Source organism: Centropristis striata, chromosome 8 (genome assembly GCF_030273125.1).
Source record: "Centropristis striata isolate RG_2023a ecotype Rhode Island chromosome 8, C.striata_1.0, whole genome shotgun sequence".
NCBI lineage: Eukaryota > Metazoa > Chordata > Actinopteri > Perciformes > Serranidae > Centropristis > Centropristis striata.
This window is the reverse complement of record NC_081524.1, coordinates 3,376,228-3,397,139: the sequence shown is the minus strand read 5'-3', so window position 1 is coordinate 3,397,139 and position 20,912 is coordinate 3,376,228. Positions and strand designations below refer to the sequence as shown.

Here is a 20,912-nt window from a genome sequence, read left to right as displayed (position 1 = left end):
GACTGATAATAATTCAGCACATTGTTTATAACTGTTGTCTTCTTTCATATATTACAAACGTTATGTCAATTTTACCATTATTACCCAACTGGCACTGGCAGTGGATAATAAACAGTGAGACTATTAGTCAGTATTTGCTTTGCGTTATTGAAGCAATATACAGTCATGGAAATAATTATTAGACCACCCTTTTTTTCTTAATTTTCTTGTTCATTTTAATGCCTGGTACAACTAAAGGTACATTTGTCTGGACAAATATAATGATGACAACAAAAATAGCTCATGAGAGTTTAATTTAAGAGCTGATATCTAGACATTTCCCATGATTTTCTTAATAATAACCAAAATAATTATCAAGAAAACCATGGAAAATGTCTAGATATCAGCTCTTAAATTAAACTCTCATGAGCTATTTTTGTTGTTATCATTATATTTGCCAAAAACAAATGTACCTTTAGTTGTACCAGGCATTACAATGAACAATAAAGTGAAGAAAACAAGGGTGGTCTAATAATTTTTTCTATGATTGTATTTCAGTCCAAACCAAAGCGGTCTGACAGACCCACCAACAGACAAGACTAATATTTCCATCCTTAGAGTCACGCTGAAAAAGGGACACTTCCTCTTCTCTGCTCAGGGTGAAAGTGAGGGTTTATTTCTGTCCCATGCAGAGAAATGTGGTCAATTTTGAAGAGCTTTGGTCCGACCACAGAGACATTTAGGGTTTAAAATGGGCAACTGTGTTTCTGGGACATTAATGAGCAGCACAGGGGCTCCACAAGGGACTGTTCTGGCTCCATTCCTGTTCACACTGTACACAACAGACTTCAAATACAACTCTGAGTCCTGCCTCATCCAGAAGTACTCTGACGACACTGCTATTGTGGACCACCAGTTACCAGAGGTCTAATTAGTCTAGTTACCAGACTAACTGAATTTTCCCTCGGGGATAAATAAAGTAATTGTGAATTTGAATTTTTTAATTTTGTCAACATACTAAAGCACAGTAGCACCTGAATAAAAAATAAAAATTCTGCCCAACTTCCAGTCAACTCTTAGCTGATTGAATCAGCCATGAGTGCAGATGGCACTAGGGACGGGGGGATATGTCCCCTACAGATTCATAGTGATCCTGATCCGTCCCCCCCACTTTCATCGACAAACATCTTCGGTAAGACAGAGGATTAATGTTCCATTAGTTAGAATATTTACATTGCAGCACATAGAGAGTCCGGTGGCTTATGGTGCGTTCAAGGTCTACAAGAATGTCAGAATTTTTGATGAAGTTCCGACTCTCAAGTTCTGACTTTGAGAGTAAATTATACACACCATAAGGCGTTACAGTAAGAACGTGTTAGACCCGCCTTCAAAATAAAAGCAAAAACATGTAGCTTTCAAAATAAGAGCACATGGATGTGTTAGCAGAGTTCACCACAGAATTTACAAGAAAACTGTCAAAATATGACGCCTTAAATAAAACATAGAAGAACCCTTATTCTCCTTTACAATAATTCATTAAAATATGCAATAATTAAGATGGAATAGTGGCGTTAGAATGTGTGAAAGGCACCAAATTTAGGCTTTTAGGGCAAAAATGTTCTCCGGGGGAGCATGCTCCCAGAACCCCCTACTTTGTTTGGGTCCCCCCGTTATAGTCTCAGAAAATCCTCTGGGAAACACTGATTCTAAAGTCTTGACAGACTGGACAGACAAGAAGTTCCCCAGCAGTATGTTCAGGGTGATGAAAGGAGGAGAGATGTGTTTGGGTCCTTCATTGAGTCAGCTTCAAGTCAGTAAATTTGTTTGGCTGCACTTGGAATTTCATGCACAAACTTCCATTTATTTATGTTAATATGTTGATTGTTGTTTACACTACAGTTTATTTAAATTAAATAAAACATATCCATCCTCCATCCACATATGGAGTGGAAAAATAACTTATTGCGTTGAAATCATTTGCTGACATCTTCGTCCCCCCAGTTCAAAAATCCCATCTGCGCCCCTGGAATCAGCGTGCAGAGTCCCTAACATGTAGCGGTGTCAAGCGTCTCGTTCCCTTCAGATTAAAACAGGCTGAAAGTGGCATCTGAAGGTCACAGCTCAGAAACTCAGCAGCTCTGAAACGGTTCACAGGAACTCCACAGGAATACAAATCCATCACCGGCCGGTTACATCGAGCCATCACGACTCAGAGCAAAGAAACAATGCAGCAGTCCTCAAATATCACCCATAATATCCTTCACATTGGAGTACACCGCCATGTCCTCCCCTCCCTCCTCCTCCCCTCCCTCCTCCTCCTTCTCTTCCTCCTCCTCCTCAGGAATACTCTGTTTTGTCTCCTCCTCCTCCTCCTCCTCCTCCTCCTCCTCCTCCTCCTCCTCCTCCTCCTCCTCCTCCTCCTCCTCCCAGATCACGGCCTCCTCCTCCTCCTCCTCTTCTCCCTCCACTTCACCTCCCTCTCCGCCATCCTCATCTCTTTCCTCTTGTACTTCTTTCTTAATTTCAGCGTACTCCGTCTCGGTGGTCTCTCGCTCCTTCGCTGCCTCCCTGGGTCTCTTCTTCAACACGGAGAAGTCGATGCTGGCGTACTCGACATCGTTTGGTCCTCCATCAGGATCAGGAGCAGCTCGCTCTGCTGCCACAGCTCCTTCTTCCTCCACTGTGTCCTGGTAGTAGGTCTGATCATATTCCACTTCTCCATCAGCACTGATCTGTCAGGGCCAATGGGAATGATACGAGTCAGTCAGCAGCTAATACATGCATCAATATTAGTTTCATTTCTTTCAAAATATGTGTGAACTCTGTATCTGGTACACATGGTCGCCCATAAAGTACAAATTCAATTTTTTTTTTTTCATGAAATGATTGTAACAATGTGATTTATTCTTGACATATAAAGTGTATCTGTTCTCAAAACTTTATTAATCAATCCCTTCCAAACATATCACAATGAAAATTAAACCACAATCAACATATTATTATTATATGATTCAAACTTTATGGGCGACCATGTACAGTCATGGAAAAAATGGTTTTATTGATAATAAACAAAATCATTATCAAGAAAACCATGGAAAATGTCTAGATATCAGCTCATAAATTAAACTCTTATCAGCTATTTTGGTTGTTATCATTATATTTGTCCAAACAAATGTACCTTTAGTTGTACCAGGCATTAAAATGAACAAGAAATTGAAGAAAACAGTGGTGGTCTAATCATTTTTTCCATGACTGTATACCCAGTTTGTCTGAATGTTAACAATAAAAGCCACATTCATATAACTAAAATATTACAGTTAACATTGGGTATGATTCTAAAGCAAAACATTTTTTAACTTTTAATTCTACTTTAGTTGAATGAATATAAATACCAGAGGTTCATCTTGACTGGTCACCATCTCCAGAGTGTCATTCAGGTTTACAGAGCTGCTCTGTTTCTTTCTGGGGGGGAAAAACAACATATTTAAAATATATTTATTCTGAATATCCCCAAACAAAACGTGGAATTATTTATTTCAGTTCATTGCGTACCTTTTATGACATTTTATTGCCAAACAGCAAAGGACTGCTGAAATCAGAATCCCGATCAGAAAGGCAATGATGACCTCCAGCCGGGAAACTATCTTTAATACTTCTTTGGATGGATCTGCAACTAAGAGGAACAAAAAGAAAACATGTCATTCTAACTGCAAACACACATGAAGTAGTTTTACCTTTAGACAGCTTGACCCGGTACAAAAGTGAAAGAAAACAAGGCCCTAAAGATATCATGGAGCAGTGGTTTACAGTAGCTGCTTACCCTTTGGTTCTGACGGGTTCATTTGGATGGTGAGGGGTTTCTTTGCTTCCCCATTCTGATGGCTGCTGATGCACTCAACAGAAGTGTTGCTGTGGTGGTTTATATTTAAGGTTACAGTGCTGCTGACTGTGTGGTTTGTCACTGTGGTAGTGACTGAGTACTCAGCCTGGTTCTTCAGCAGTGGCCATCTAACGGTGGGTAAAGGAAACCCTTCAGTGACACACACACAGGTCAGGACGTCTGACTGGAGCTCACAGCCGGAGCTTAGGATGTTTGAAAACCCTACGAAGACACAAGGAGAAAAATAATAATGATGGTGAAAAATATGGAATCATCTCCCAGTCTCAGTACGGGACGCAGACACCCTCTTTATTTAACCTTCCTCTTGTGTTTTAGGTTTTATATGCAAAAAAGTACCAAACAACTTTTGTTTATTGCCTCAAGGCTTTTTGACTTTGTCCGGAACTTCTATTTTAACAAAAAAAAAAAAACAATTGCACTAAAATATAAAATACCCTGGTGACAATTATAATATTTGTGTTGTCCAGGTCCAGTTAAAATACAAGTTTATAAAACAATATTTAGTGCCAAAACTAAAATCATTAACATACTATCAGCTCAATAAGACAACAGCTCCTCTTCAACCCCCAGAGCTTCAGTTAGGGGCTGAACAAACAAACAAACAAAGACGGACATGTTCAGATATGGAAGCCAAATAAAACAATTTATTTGCGAGATGTCTTCTTATAGCCCTCAGTAAGAGTCAGGTAACATAACATGTTCATAGTTGCATCCTATTTTTAAATTTTCAAGTTCCAAAACAGTTCATTGAGCAAATTTTTGTTTTTTATTGTAGAAAATAGCATAATTTTTCAAATCAGATTTCATGATTTTTGGGCTCAATATGTTGATCAAGTAGGTTAAAGTGAGAAAATTAATTGTCAGGTGAAGAAAAATGGATGGATACCAAATATGGGTATAGTAAACATTTTTTTAGTGATACATGAAGGGTAAAATCAAAAGTATTCAAAAACTGCCAAAATAGGCTCAGACCCCAGAGGGTTAAGAGTAAACCTAAAACTTTCCTCTTTGACAAAGCCATGTCATGGAAAAAACGATTAGACCAGGTTTCCTCTAATATCTTGGTCAGAGGACCTGCAGCATCATCATCAATGACCTCACTGAGTCAGACTCTGGATCATATCAGTTCAGAGTTAATGGTCTCTTTAACTGGCAGGAAAGTGGATTTAATTTCCCCACAAAAGCAACTTTCTCTGTTAAAGGTATGAAGAGCTACAACTAATTTACACTGAATATTGTCATTGCTGTTCCTATGGACTCCACTGACATATTTGGTGTATTTATAGTCTTAAAGTGATGAAGTAAAGTTTGGTCATTTGTTGACCTCTGTCCAGAGGGAACTGCAGCAGCAACTTTACATTTTCGCCACATTGAAATGTTCTTAATGCAGTCATGGAAAATATTATTAGACCATTGTTTTCTTCAATTTCACATTAATCACATTTAATATATTAATATGATATTTGTTTGGAGAAATATAATGATAAGAACAAAAATAGCTGATAAGAGTTTAATTTAAGAGCTGATATCTACTTTTCTGATATCTATCTCTAGCTGACATACTTTTCAGAGGCCACCATTTCCATATGAAACATACTTTTTAAAATTGGTCTTTTGTAATATTCACATGTTTTGAGACACAAAATTTTAGGTCTTCATTAAATGTAAGCCATAATCATTATAATTAGAATAAATTAAATAAATGAAGACATGAAATGTCTCATTCTGTGTGTAATGGATATATAATGTGTTATTTCCACTTTTTGAATTGAATTACTTACATAAACTTTTCTATCATATCCTAATTTATTGAGATGCGCCTGTAAAAAATTTTTACTTGACTTAAATATAAACATCTGTTTCAAAAAGACAAGTTGAGTCTACTTACAGGTCACAGTTACTTCAGCAGATGCAGTCACAGTGCGGTCCAGATGTTTGGCTGTACAGATGTACCGTCCAGAGTGTTGAACAGTCACATTAGGGAGAAAGAGTGCAGCAGAGCCCGAGTTGTTCTGCAGGTCAGCATCAAGTCCATCGTACAGGTTTGTGTTGGAGCCGAGTACAGTCCATGTGATAGGAGCCGGAGGAAAACTTTCAACACTGCACGTCAGATTCAGAGAATCTCCTTCCTTTACAGATGTGTCCCCGCTGATTATAGGTTCCCTCACATCTGTAAAACAAATTTGAAAGAAAATATTCAAGTTAAGATACTATAAAAAGGTCAAAAGAGTCAATATCACCATAAGGTGCCTTTGAGACTTCCCCATTTCCAAAAAAAGCTGAGATTTTTCATTGAATTTCATATTTATTGCAATAAGTCGATGTTTTGCTGTTAGAAATGCATGTTGGTCAAGCTCCCACACTTTTTTTAATAAATAACTTTTATGAGCTATTTTTATTGTTATTATATTTGTGCAAACAAATGTACTTTTAGTCGTACCAGGTATCAAAATGAAAAGAAATTGAAGAAAACGATGGTCTAATAATTTTTTCCATGACTGTATAAACATAGTTCATTCATGTATTGTCTGTCAGTTTTGTTCTAAAATATTGCCACTGGAGGGCGCCACAATGTAACGATTATCAAACTCTACACACACACTGGCTCCAACAGACATCTACAGTGATTATTATTGTAAGCATTTGGCTCCAGTGTTGAGAACCACCAACCTTTCCTGTTATTACCTAAAGGTTCAGAGCTGTGGGAGTTTTTCAGGATGACTTTCTCTGCTTTTAACATACTTACACGTCACTGCTACGTCAACTTCTTTCACCAGGGTGTCAGTCACATATTTGGCCGTGCAGATATACACTCCAGAATCTTTTGTAGTAACATTAGAGATGGAGAAAGTGCTGATTCCACTCTCTTCCTTTGGGAAGGTCTCAGTGTTGTTGTGTAGATTCATTTCGGTTCCATTTTGCATGTTTTCGTCTGAAAGTTTAGTCCACGTGATGAGAGCTGGAGGGAAACTTTCAACACTGCAGGTCAGATTCAGCGTCTCTCCCTCCTTCACTCTGATGTTCCCAGTGACTTTAACTTCCTTCACATCTGTAAAATAAAAAAAAATGATGCACTGTATGATATGCAAAGTTAAAGCACCCTTAAAAAAACAGGGAGACATGACAGCATATCTAAGTAAACATTTACATCACACAAGATTAACATTTTATAATTCTACAATTCTATGTAATTTAGCAGAAGCTTTTATCCAAAGCGACGTACAAATGAGAGTAATACAACACAAGCAAGGATGAAGTCAAGAAACATAGCAAGAGTAAGAGCCGTGGGTTCAGTTTGAGTCCATTAGGACACAAGTGCTTTTAGGGTTCTGAGCGGTCAGTGAGGTACTTGTCGTAGTCATCAGTGTAGATCAAGAGTGAAGGTGTTCAGTAAAGAGTTGGTCTTCAGTCTCTTCTTAAAGATTGAAAAAGACTCAGCAGAACAGATGGAGTTCTGGAGCTCTAAAGAGGAGAAGAGTCTGGTTTGAGACGTAGAGGAGCCAGACAGGAGAGTTACAGGAGTCAGTCTCAGTAGAGTGACCCTGCGTGAAGCCAGACTGATTTGAATCGTACAGGTTGTTCTCGGAAAGGGACCTGGAGACTTGGTTCAAGACTGTGCGCTCCAGAATTTTTGAGAGGAGCAAAAATGAGAATAAAGTACATTATGTTATACTCACAGGTCACATTCAGAGTCACCGTCTCCTCTGTGGTGATGCCGTTTGTGAAGCCGACCTTACAGGTGATAATGCTGCCGTGGTGTTCAGCTGAAGAGTTAAAGGTCAAAGTTGAGCTGTGTCTCTGAGTGACAGCAGTCAGATTCTCAGTCTTGAAGGCTGTGATGTTTCCTGAGATGTGAGAGTCGTCCTCTCCTGCTCCTCTCCACGTCCAGGTGATTGTAGGAACAGATCCAGAGCAGAGACCAGGAGCAGTGCAGGTCAGTGTGGTCTGCTGTCCCTCTGTCAGAGGAGGAACCATCACTGTGGGCTTCTGGGTCAGACCTGATGAGAGAGAGTGGAATCAGATGAGTCTGAAGGTCAACAATCACTTACATTTGTGCCAAAACAATCAGATATTAAGAAAAGCCCACAGAGGGCAACAAGTTACCAAACTTTACTTCATTACTTCAAGACTAAATACACCAAATACAGTCATGGATAGAATTATTAGGCCACCCTTTGTCTTCAATTTCTTGTTCATTTTAATACCTGGTATAACTAAAGGTACATTTGTTTGGACAAATATAATGATAATTGATATTAACCAAAATCATTATCAAGAAAACCATGGAAAATGTCTAGATATCAGCTCTTAAATCAAACTCTTATGAGCTATTTTTGTTGTTATCATTATATTTATCCAAACAAATGCACCTTTAGTTGTACTAGGCATTAAAATGAACAAGAAATTGAAGAACAATGGTCTAATAATTTTTCCATGACTGTATGTCAGTGAAGTCCGTAGGAACAGCAATGAAAATATTCAGTGTAAATTAATTGTAGCTCTACATACCTTTAACAGAGAAAGTTGCTTTTGTGGGGAAATTAAATCCACTTGTCTGCCGGTTAACGAGACCATTAGATCTGAACTGATATGATCCAGAGTCTGACTCAGTGAGGTCATTGATGATGATGCTGCAGGTCCTCTGATTCACGTCAGGCTCCAACAGTGAAACTCGTCCTTTGAACCCAGACTGAACCCTGTTGTTGTTGTTGGAGTCCAGTATGATGTCTTGATCTCTACATCTTCCTTCACATTTAGACCAAACCATATGTTGGGGTGTAAAGCGAGTATAGTAGTAAACAGTGAATGAACACGGTATCACAACACAGAGTCCAGCCTCTGCTGTTATAGCTCCTTCACTCAGTGTGATACAGTATCCATTTCTACAGTCTTGTCTTCCCCACACTGGTGCACCTGTTAACACAAACAGTGAGAAAAAAAACACCTGAGAGATCCAAAAGATGTTTAAATTTTGACAACACATGGCTTAATTTCAATTCAGTCAATAGATGCTGTGAGGAACGTTACAAATAAATGGGAACATCATTCAAGGTGGAACGAATACTTTGTTATGCTTTTTCAAAATATCATTATTTACGTAGGACGTGTTGCGGCATTGCACTGTTTCCAATCGGACCCCTTTTAGTGGAGCTCCGCCCCATTGTGTGATAGGCCTACACCTGGTCAGTAACACAATTCACTCTGGATTTCCACCCTGACTCATCTCATCTGGAAGTCTATTTAGCCTTTCGGAGTTTTAAATTGCGTGACAAGGTTCGATTTTCCAATCATTTTCAAATAGTTTCCAGCGAATATCAATGTTCAATGTGTATGTGCTGGATGGTGTGGTACCTTATGAAAAGTAAGTGTTTTATGGAGTTGCAGACGTTGTAGTGGTCTGCATGTAATGTGCAAATTATGTTATTCACATCCATCTGTTTGTGCTGCTTATTCCCTCCTATATCTGTGTCTGTATATATGTCTAACCATGTTGAATGATTAAGTTTCTTTTTCTTAAAATAACTATGTCTGCGTCTCTTTATATCTCAATGTACATCCATGTATTACCCAATATACACTTTGTATATAAACACAACGCATTAAGAGTATTACACCTCATTTTACATCCCACTTTCACACACAACCTCATGTGGCCAGAATTGAAAAATCGACTTAATCTCCCACTATACGAATACATACTTCCTACGGGCACTGCACTAGTTACATAAGTGAACAAGATTAGACTGACAGATGCTTACCTGCATCAGCACTGCTTCCTCTCAGGGAGGAGACCAGAGTCGCCCAGATGAGAAGGAACATCCTGATGTGGTGGTTGACAGTCACTCTCTCCCTCCACTGGACACAAACTTTACACTGTAAGTGCAACAAACACAGAGGAACTGAACCAGAGGAAGCACCGCCGCTGACTCTGCAAATCTTGAGATTAACACACTTCACCCAGGGGTGTGACTGCCCTGACATTTGTTGTCATAAACCACTTTGTGACATCGGTTCACAAACGGTTCTACATACCATAAGTGAACTTTTCTACAGTTATATGTACAAATTCAATGTAATCATTTACTGAACACAGACAATTTAACCCTCCACAGTCCATCTTCCTCCACAGTGCAAGCGTAAGTGTCCGAAAGCAATTTTTTATCATTTAAGTTACGTAAGAATTAATCAGCTCAATTACTTCCATTCGTAGTTGCATATAAGTGGTTTTAAATATTGATATAAATGTCGTGTTTTACCTCTTTCTGTCCCACTCTCGTCTCTTCAGTGTTTCTGCTGTCGACTGATTCTTCCTCTGGCTTTTTTATTTTTATTTCTTCCCTCTTTGTGCAACAACAAGGTTTCAGGAAGTTACCTCACACTGCTGAGCACCATTTCTCTTCTCCTGAGAGTGACCCGGTTTTTATATACTAAAGAATATGTGTATTATAAATCTAATATCTAAATAAAACAGATTTGACATTAAAACAGTGAATAATTTTGTTTTTTATGACTATAAAATAATGTTAAAGGTTTTAAAAGGGAAGTACTGTAAGTGTTGTTTTTTTAATTAAAGAAATCCGACACACCAGTACTGTTTTATGTTGACAGTTTATTTTTGAAGTGTTAACTTTGAACGATTATGTTAGATATAGCCAGTAAGTATTCTGATCCCTTACTGAAGTAAAAGTACTAATACCACACTGTGAAATTACTCCACTACAGTAAAAGTCATGCATTCAAAACTTTGCCGAAGTAAAAATACAAAAGTATCAGCATCATCAAAATGTACTCGTTATGCAGAATATTCCAATAATATTATTGGGTTATTATTATTGATGCATTTATGTAAGCAGTGTTTTACTGTTGTTAAGATAGAGCTAATGTTAACTACTAAATATATTGTTATGAGGTTAAATTCTTAAAAATGCTTAAATACTTTAAATTGATCATGTTTTTTATGTTAAATCTCAGAGTAAAAAGTACAATATTTGCCTCAAAATGTGGTGGAGTGGAAGTATAAAGTCATATAAAATGGAAATACTCAAGTAAAGTACATCAAATTTGTACTTAAGTAGAGTACTTAAGTAAATGTACTTAGTTACTTTCCACCACTGGATATAGCTTCTTAAATCCCTTCATGCACAACACATACAGCTGTAAATAGTCTGTAACAAGCTAAATTCAGTTGAGAGATGATGGTCAAATGAACAAAAAAAATAATAATAAAATGAATATAAAAATAAAAATAAAAATTTGACAGATGAAAGTACTGAAAGACTCAAAAAGAAAGCAGCTTTCTTTCAGCGTTTCCCCATTTCAACTGCGTGCAGTCTCTCAGGAAACACTTCTGCATATTTGTTTGTTTGGTTTTTATTTTGCAATTCCTGTTGGTCAAAGTCACTGTGGCGTTGATACATTTAAACACTGTTCTCATCACTGACAACGTCCTGTTTCACATTACGTGATAAACCTCGACTTGAACTGTCTTTACGAAAGAACTTGCAACAATTTGGTTGATTTACTGTCAGCCGGCATGTTTACCAATCACAGAAAAAACCTTACGAGAGGTTAGAAAGCCCGGCAGCAAATCAATACTGACAAAAATCTGCTGATATTTGTTCTGGCTGGGACAGTAATGAACTATAAAGATAATTTGGTGTTGATTCGATAAATATTGCGATTTGATATTAAGATTGTTTGCAATTTTTGTTTACGTCTTCAAAATTAGACCATAAATATATTAGTAGGAGGTCATTCCTAAAACAATGGACATCATATGTTTGTGGAAACATCAAGAAAAATCGGGGAGTAATGGTTCACAAAATTCACAGCTTAATTCATATCATTTTCTGGTTACAGAGAGGGGGCATCGGAACATAAGTGACACTGTCAAATCGCTTCTATGAGATGCAAAAATAGTAAACATATAGTCATTCTGAGTTGTACACAGCTCAAGAAGTGCAAAGCAAGGATGGAGAAAAAATTCACCAACTATCAGAAATCACACTCATGGCTGAAGATTTGACTTTATAAGTGGTGAGTAGTTTACTCCAGTACTGTATTTAAACACAATTTTAAGGTACCTGGACTCTACAGTTCAACGGCTTCTTCACTACATTACAGTGTAAAAGATTGTACGGTAACACTTTATTTGAAGGGGTATGAATAAGACTGACATGATAATCTGTCATTAAGATGGATGCTTAATGCATGCTAATGAATGTTGTCGTACACCTCTTTTCCACTGCCTCCGGGTTCCCTGCCGGTGCCCGGCCAGTGCCCAATTGTGAACTGTTCTTTGGTTTTCCACCGCCAAAGAAACGGCTCTTGGCCAGGAAAACGGGTTCCACAGTGGCATCAACTCTTTGTTGGTCTTGAACTGCAATCGCTACTTCAGGAGCTATCAGACCAACAAGACCAACACGGTGCCGTTCAGAGAGACCAACATGTGTATCATTCATTTATTTGATTTGTTTAACTGCAATGTGATTGTTACGGGCTAGCACTAGCCCACTACCGTTAGCTTACAACAAAGTCCAACATTAACATCTTACATTCAGTGATAATAAGAATGTATTTGGCGTCCATAGTGATCAAGATGAGCAGCACAGATGTGTTGAAGAGACATGTAGTCTGCTGTTATTATACTTGCTGAGAGGGCGGAGACATATACAGATGTTAAGAGTGATGTAATGATGTGGTTCTAGGGCCTGTGGAAAAGCAAACAGGTTCGGAGCTGGTTCACAAGTTGAACTAACTGCGAACCACACAAGCACCGGCTCTGAACCGGCCGGGCACCGGACCCTGGTGGAAAACCAGCATAAGTGTCATTCGGTCATTATGTCACCTTTAATGCAAAGTCAACATTGTTTGTGATGTCTCTGACAAGAACACAGGATTACTTCCTCAAACAGAGGGCCCTGACATATTCACATACATGTACATTTTGTATTTTTGTGGGTTAAACAAACAAACACAAAAGGATCTTGTTCTTTAAATAAAAGTGTCTTTTAACATTTGTGATCATGTATGTTCAATCAGGGAGTAAGGAAGTAGTTAAAGAGATTTTTATACTGAATTATAAATACCTTAACAACAACCTAAATGTAATCATACATTACTGGGAGGGATTTTCTACTTTTTGTCTTTGCTGTGGTCGATTCAGCCATCTCAGACAATGTCAACTTTGCATTATTATTGGTGACATAATTGACCTAATGACAGTTAGGCCCAATGACAACATTCATAATCATGCATGAAGCCTCCTTCATCTTAATAACAGATGTCATGTCAGTCGTATGCATACCCCTTCAAATAAAGAGTGACCGACTGTACTTTTCTCTCCACTTTATATCGTTACTAACATTTACTTTGTGATAAAAAATGTACATTAGTTTGTTTACTTTTTTAATACTAGACCAGATAAGAAAAAAAAGCTAAATCTAGAGACTGAGACATATTTCCAGATACAATGGACATCATATTGCCATATATGCTGCTTCTTCAGCAGTAAAATACATAAACTGCACAGAAAAGTGGTACTAAAAATGCACACGTACAAAAGAATGACCAACACTTATTTATTATATATTATTTCTACTTTTTCGTGATAAAAGATTAGTGGTGGAAGAAGTATTCAAATCCTTAAATAAACATTTCTAATACCACACTGTGAAATTATTCCACTTCAAGTAAAAGTTCTGCATTCAAAACCTACTACATAAAAGCACAAAAGTATCAGTATCAAAATGTACTTAAAGTATCAAAAGTAAAAGTACTCATACTTGTTGTCAAGGTAGGGCTAATTTTGACTACTTAATATATTATGTAGTTAAATTTATAAACATGTGTATCCTTTTAAATTGATAATGTTTTCCATGTTAGAGAACCATTCACGCTCTTATTCACTCCTACGGGCAGTTTAGAGTAACTGAGCTGTAGATGGATGAGTTTAAGAGAAAAGCAAAGATACGAGAGTCATTTCAGCTGGGAAATGATCGTAACAGCACTGGAGTGACACTTTCTACCTACAATCATTGAAAAAATTATTAGACCATTGTTTTCTTCAATTTCTTGTTCATTTAATGCCCGGTACAACTAAATGCACATTTGTTTGGACAAATATAATGATAACAAAAATAGCTGATAAGAGATTAACTTAAGAGCTCATATCTAGACATTTTCCATGGTTTTCTTGATAATGATTTTGATTTTTATCAATAAAACACAGTTCACAATAAAGTTCACAACCTTACACAGGTCCCAACAGGTTGTTTAAACTTTCACTTTCACATATTTATAGAGCAACTAGACCTTCTTTGTAATCAAAAATAGGATGAGATCAGAACAAACATGCTGCTATCATGATTGAGAAAGTCAGCCTCTCGCTCCACAGCACAAACTTCACACACAGAAAGTGCAGAAAACACAAAGAGGAAGTTCAGTTGATGAAACTGAAACAAAGGAAACTCCAAAGTTGACATCACAGATCCTAATACAGGATGTCGCACATTCACTTATTCCAGAGTTACTTCATTCAATTTGGTAACCACAACAGAGCGTGTTGCTGTTTGTGAAATCTGTTCAGGGACGACGGTACAAAGATAAACATAGTCACACCAGCTCAAAATATCTCAAATAAAAGCAATATTCCAGGTCCTTGTCCAGCTCTGATAGCCCGACTGTTTGAACCACCAACAGCAAAAATATCTGAAATTCTCCCATCCTCAACCAAATTCAAAACAGTTTGTTTAAGTTGAAAATGACTTTTTGTCAAAAGTGCAGCCTGGTGGAGAAATGCAGAATACAAAGCAGGTAATCAGGAAATATTGCTCTTGATCAATAACATTCAATAATAATGCTGAAAAATATACAATTAAATTAAATACAATGCAAAGAAAAGTGGCATCCTTCTACGTGTTGAACGGCTTGTTGTTAGTGCAGAGGTTGAGCGATGACATCATACTCTGGTGACAGGTCGGTTCTCTTCAGTGACATGTACGTTCTGTCCTCTTGCTTTGGTTTCACCTTATTTCTTGTGTTCCTTTGCACAGAAGAAAGAGTGACACATGATGCAAAGAGCCTCCACTGCATTTACAGAGCCTTTAAATAATAAAATGATGAAGTAGAAACATACCAAAGGAACATCAAGAGGATGATGCAGATGACATTCACAATGAGAGAAACACCAGCGACGACGACCCAGGGAAGAACTGCACCTGGTGCCTGTGCCTGCACGGCTATTAGAAATGACACAGCATAGATTGTATGAATGTTCATGTGTTATATTAATGCTTTACACTCAGACACTACACTAACTCAGTTTAACCATTTCAGTAACTAATAGTGACATTTTTCATGAAACTGTGAAAAAAGAATCAGCACTTTCACGTCTAATGGATAAAAATAAGGGAAAACAAATTGTGACAGAAGTTATTTGCTTTTTGAAGTTAAGGGAGAATTTAGCTAATGAGAAGTTACAGTTGACTGACTGATTATCTGTTGCACATGGGATATACAGTCATGGAAAAAAGTATTAGACCACCCTTGTTTTCTTCAATTTCTTGTTCATTTTAATGCCTGGTACAACTAAAGGTACATTTGTAAAGACAAATATAATTTTCTCTCTGGCTCTCAACGTAGGCGGTCGCACTTTTCTCTCCTCTCCCTCTCCTTATATTCCCTGCTTCGCTCCTCTCGTCTTGTCTACTGTCGTATACTTTTTAGAGACTCTCTCTGCACTGCAGAGCGCAATTGACACCATCTTCTCGACGAGAAGCCTGGGTTCGGGGGAGCCCACCTGTCCTGTTGGGACAATCCCAGCTGGCTACACGGGGACAAGTGGGATAGGTGGCGTGTCGTGTGCCTGGCCGCTATTTCTGTGGAGGACGTTGAAGATCTTTACCTATAAGGGAACCATGATAACAGGTCTTTTGCTGATTGGATTAGGCATTGCCCTGGCTTATCGAGATATACAGAAAACGGTGACAGCTGTCCAAAGCCCCATAAGGCTGCCCGAGATGATTGAAGCGATGGGCAGAGCTGTCGGTACTCAGACTGTGGTCACAAAACCGCAATATAGAAAAAAATCAATTCTTCAGCAATTGGATCAATCTGGAAACCAGTATGGACAAGACGGGGAGCCATGTCATAAGTCTGTTCATGTTGTGAAGTGTATTGTGTGTATTATGTGCTTATTTTGCAGAGGTTTTTTTCATTGTTGTTTTTCCTCCTTTCCTCTCCTCACAATGTGCAGTATTTCTTTTCTTTCATCTCTGTCTCCCTGTTCTGTCCACCTCTTTGTCATATTGTATGTGTGTTAAGTATACGTTCGGACAGGTTGATGGCTGATTTCGCTGTCCTAGTACTTGTTACTCTGTGCAATCACAATAAAGGCTTCTGATTCTGATTAAAACCGAGGATAAAGTGAAGAGTTTGTTATACTCACAGGTCACATTCAGAGTCACCGTCTCCTCTGTGGTGATGCCGTTTGTGAAGCCGACCTTACAGGTGATAATGCTGCCGTGGTGTTCAGCTGAAGGATTAAAGGTCAAAGTTGAGCTGTGTCTCTGAGTGACAGCAGTCAGATTCTCAGTCTTGAAGGCTGTGATGTTTCCTGAGATGTGAGAGTCGTCCTCTCCTGCTCCTCTCCACGTCCAGGTGATTGTAGGAACAGATCCAGAGCAGAGACCAGGAGCAGTGCAGGTCAGTGTGGTCTGCTGTCCCTCTGTCAGAGGAGGAACCATCACTGTGGGCTTCTGGGTCAGACCTGATGGAACAGCAAATACAGAAAGGACATTAGGAGGAATTTGTCGATGAGTGGAATCAGCTTGTAGATCATTATTGGTTTCAAATTAGACAAAAATAACCAACATTAAGAAAGAAGTACGACAGAGAGGTTCATAGGAGAACTGTTTGTGAATTTCCTCCCAAAGGGAACGGTTGGACGCATTCACAACCCAAAGTTTAGTAAAGTTTTATTTGGTTGCTTGTGAGGCTAATCATACTCTATTGTGGACTAGAACAACAGGTCTGAGACCACTTAGGGTGTTGGTCTATTTCCAAATGAACCCTAGTGCGGTGAACTTAGGGGGCAGAGCTAGCTATCGTCACAGTGGGGGCAGAGCGTTCTTGCGGGAAGGTGCCACTTTAACTGCTGCTGCCACAAGTGCCTGTAGGGCATCTAAACTGCTTGGGAAAACATTGTGGAAGAGGAACCATCACTGTGGGCTTCTGGGTCAGATCTACTTAAAAAGAGTGGAATCAGGTGGGCAGCCTGAAGGTCGTCGATCACTTATATTGGTGCCAAAACAATCAGATAATAAGAACATTTCAAAGTGGCAAAAATTAAAAGTTGCTACTGCAGTTCCCTCTGGTTGCCCAGAGAGGGCAACAAGTTACCAAACATTACTTCATTACTTTAAGACTAAACACACCAAATACAGTCATGGATAGAATTATTAGACCACCCTTGGACCACCCTGTCTTCAATTTCTTGTTCATTTTAATGCCTGGTACAACTAAAGGTACATTTGTTTGGACAAATATGATGATAATTGATATTAACCAAAATCATTATCAAGAAACCATGGAAAATGTCTAGATATCAGCTCTTAAATCAAACTCTTATGAGCTATTTTTGTTATCATAATATTTGTCCAAACAAATGCACCCTTAGTTGTACCAGGCATTAAAATGAACAAGAAATTGAAGAACAATGGTTTAATAATTTTTCCATGACTGTATGTCAGTGAAGTCCAAATTAACACAAATTACCAAACTTTACTTCATTACTTTAAGACTAAATACACCAAATATTTCGGTTCAGTTCATAGACACAGCAATGAAAATATTCAGTGTATATGAGTTGTAGCTCTTCGTACCTTTAACAGAGACTATTGCTTTTGGAGAGAATGTAAATCCATTTGGCATCCCAAATATGAGACCACTAACTCTGAACTGATATGATCCAGAGTCTGACTCAGTGAGGTCATTGATGATGATGCTGCAGGTCCTCTGATTCACGTCAGGCTCCAACAGTGAAACTTGTCCTTTGAACCCAGACTGAACCCTGTTGTTCTTGTTTTGGGGCAATATGATGTCTGAATCAGCACATCTTTGTTTAGATGGTTCACATTTGTACCAAACCATGTTTTTAGTTGTAAAGCTATAACCAGTGGTGAATAAACAGGGAATCACAACACAGAGTCCAGCCTCTGCTGTTATAGCTCCTTCACTCAGTGTGATACAGTATCCATTTTGACAGTCTGGTCTCCCCAGCACTGGTGCACCTGTTAATGCAAACAGTGAGAGAAAAAAGGGGATTAAACATGTTTATATTATGAAAATACATCATTATATTAAAAAAATTATTCAAAAAAGTTCCCCCTTCCGACAGACACGGTACATTGAGCAGCGTTGAACAAACAACATGACAGAATATCACATTTCCCTATAATATATATTATTCTTTGGTAAACAAATTAAATACCATTATACAGTCATGAAAAAAAAAATATTAGACCATCAATTTCTTGATCATTTTAATGCCTGGTACAACTAAAGGTACATTTGTTTGGAAAAATATAATGAAAACAACAAAAATAGTTGTTAAGAGTTTAATTTAAGAGCTGATATCTAGATATTTTCCATGGTTTTATTGATAATGATTTTGGTTATTATAAAAAAAAAAACATGAAAAATGTCTAGATATCATTATATTTGTCCAAACAAATGTACCTTCAGTTGTACCAGAACAAATGCAATGTAGAAAACAAGGGTGATTTAATAATTTTTTCCATGACTGTATAATTGATTTTCCATGTTAAAATGTGTTTTGAGTCCTCCAGTTAAAGTACTGCTAAATTCAATAAGCATTTCAGTAAAACATTGAAAAATGTATGGTGGCTGATTATCTCAGATTTATAATTTAAAATACTGTTTGAAAAATAAGAAGTATAATGTCAGAATAAAGTTGCGTACCTGTGTCAGCAGTGCTGCATCCCAAAGAGAAAAGCAGAGTCGCACACATGAGAACAAACATCCTGATTTGATGGTTGAGACAGTCAGTCTCTCCGTCCGCAGGAAAAACTCTTCTTTGCACAAATTCTTTGTACAAAAAGGGTAAACGAGAAACAGGAAGTTCAGATCAGTGATGAAACTAGTTTAAAAACAGCTCCACAGCTGCCAGCACAAATATAAATCCATCTGTGATGAAATATTATAAACCTACCAGCTATAATACAGTACTAAGGTTCAGCTTTGTGTGTATATATATATATATATATATATATATATATATATATATATATATATATATATATACACACACACTCACGTTTCACAGAGCTTCTGCTACCTTGATATTTTTTAACTTATTCATTGCAAAACAACGATTGCAATAGGAATAAACTTTACTACAAATATCTAACAACAGCACTGACAAGTATTTGTATATTATTTAAGGAGAAATTAATCACTCAAAGATATTAAAATAATATAAAAGTGTCATATTTTACCTTTCTGCTTTGATTTCTTCTCCACAGCACGTGACTTAGACTGACTCTCATTTCCTTCTCCATTTCTATTTGTAATCTTGAGAAATCAGTCTTACATAACTTATATAACTGGGTTTTTTTCTAGTGACTGTTTTGTGATTAAGTTTGTGTCAGGGAATTTAATAAGTTTAGCTCAAATTGAAGCACAACACCTACTTTAGTTTGCACAGTATGGTGTGCTTATGATTATTATTACAAATGACAGTTTTGTTATAAATGAAGTGCATCAAATACCTGCAGAAGAGAGATTTAATTAGTATTCATTCTAGTTCTCCCTGTAGACGATGCAGCAGACATGTGAGTCAAATCATTTGGTCCAAGTAATTTTATCTGTCAAGTCAGGTCTAATCACAGGAAATTTCGTGTCATCACAACATAAGACATAATTGTTCCACTGATAATAGCCATTTAATGCAGCATGAAATGAGATATTTTTAAATATGACAAACATTGAAACTAAACTTAACTAAGAGATTACGATTGAATTGTAATGCCAATGTTTTCTTCTATTGATTGGGTTGATTAGGGACTATGCATTACTTGGAGCATGAAAACATGGATTTGGGAACCGGTGAACCCATGACTCTTGCATGGTCTTGTGAAAGTGCAAGAATCCAGCAGCTGTGCTAGGTAACTGATTTCTCAGCCACCTTAGCCATTGAATATCAGCAACAGGAGGTTGATAAAAAAGCAGAGTAAAGGTCTGTATGACCTTTCGGTCTTGGCTGGCCGAGGGGTCTCCGGAAGCAGCGGGTAGGTACCGCTCGGTCAGAAGGGCTGCAGCTACGGCAGTCGCTGAAGCAAAAGCTCGGGTATGGGAGGAATTCGGGGAGGCCATGGAGGAGGACTTTTGCTCGGCCTCAAAAAGGTTCTGGAAAACCGTAAGGCGACTCAGGAAGGTAAGGCAGGGCTTGGCCCAAGCTGTGTTCAGCGGGGGAGGAGACCTGCAGACCTGACCTGGGTATGTCGTCAGACGGTGGAAAGAACACTTTGAGGAACTCCTTAATCCAGCCAAAACGTCCTCCGCAGAGGAAGACTCATCAGTATCCCTGGCAGAAGTCGCCTAGGTAGTTAAAAAGCTGCCCGGCGGCAAGGCGCCAGGGTTAGATGAGATTCGCCCTGAGATGCTGAAGGCTCTGGACACTGTTGGGCTGTAATGGCTGGCACGCCTCTTCAGTGTTGCATGGAGGTCTGTGACAGTGGCAGTGGATTGGCAGACCGAGGCGGTGGTTCCCATTTTCAAAAAGGGGGACCGGAGAGTGTGTTCCAATTACCGTGGAATCACACTGCTCAGCCTCCCTGGGAAAGTCTACTTCAGGGTACTGGAAAGGAGGCTCCGGCCGATTGTCGAACTACAGATTCAGGAGGAACAATGCGGCTTCCTTCCTGGCTGTGGAACAACGGACCAGCTCTTTACCCTTGCAAGACTTTTGGAGGGGTCATGGGAGTTTGCTCATCCAGTCTACATGTGTTTT

At 38.3% G+C, this 20,912-nt stretch overlaps 2 protein-coding genes across 3 annotated transcripts; both read right to left on the bottom strand.

Moving 5' to 3' along the window:
- Positions 1–2,100: 2,100 nt before the first annotated feature.
- Positions 2,101–9,975, bottom strand: LOC131976157 (sialic acid-binding Ig-like lectin 10). Its single transcript, XM_059339078.1, has 10 exons — positions 9,640–9,975; positions 8,390–8,794; positions 7,558–7,878; positions 6,627–6,929; positions 5,769–6,050; positions 3,800–4,081; positions 3,532–3,652; positions 3,372–3,441; positions 2,453–2,711; positions 2,101–2,117 (listed from the first exon to the last, which is right to left on the bottom strand). The coding sequence occupies exons 1-10, from the start codon at positions 9,860–9,862 to the stop codon at positions 2,101–2,103; spliced, it is 2,283 nt and encodes a 760-aa protein (XP_059195061.1). The 5' UTR covers positions 9,863–9,975.
- A 3,488-nt stretch (positions 9,976–13,463) lies between these two features.
- LOC131976274 (sialic acid-binding Ig-like lectin 14) lies at positions 13,464–20,303 on the bottom strand. 2 transcript variants are annotated; one of them, XM_059339226.1, is made up of 6 exons: positions 19,399–20,303; positions 18,863–18,988; positions 17,764–18,171; positions 16,329–16,649; positions 15,018–15,120; positions 13,464–14,924 (listed from the first exon to the last, which is right to left on the bottom strand). In XM_059339226.1, exons 2-6 carry the CDS (start codon positions 18,921–18,923, stop codon positions 14,816–14,818), a joined length of 1,002 nt encoding a protein of 333 aa, XP_059195209.1. In that variant the 5' UTR covers positions 18,924–18,988; positions 19,399–20,303; the 3' UTR covers positions 13,464–14,815. The 2 variants fall into 2 exon arrangements, with proteins under 2 accessions (XP_059195209.1, XP_059195208.1); XM_059339225.1 differs by lacking the exon at positions 19,399–20,303 and having other exon boundaries at positions 18,863–19,151.
- Positions 20,304–20,912: the final 609 nt, after the last annotated feature.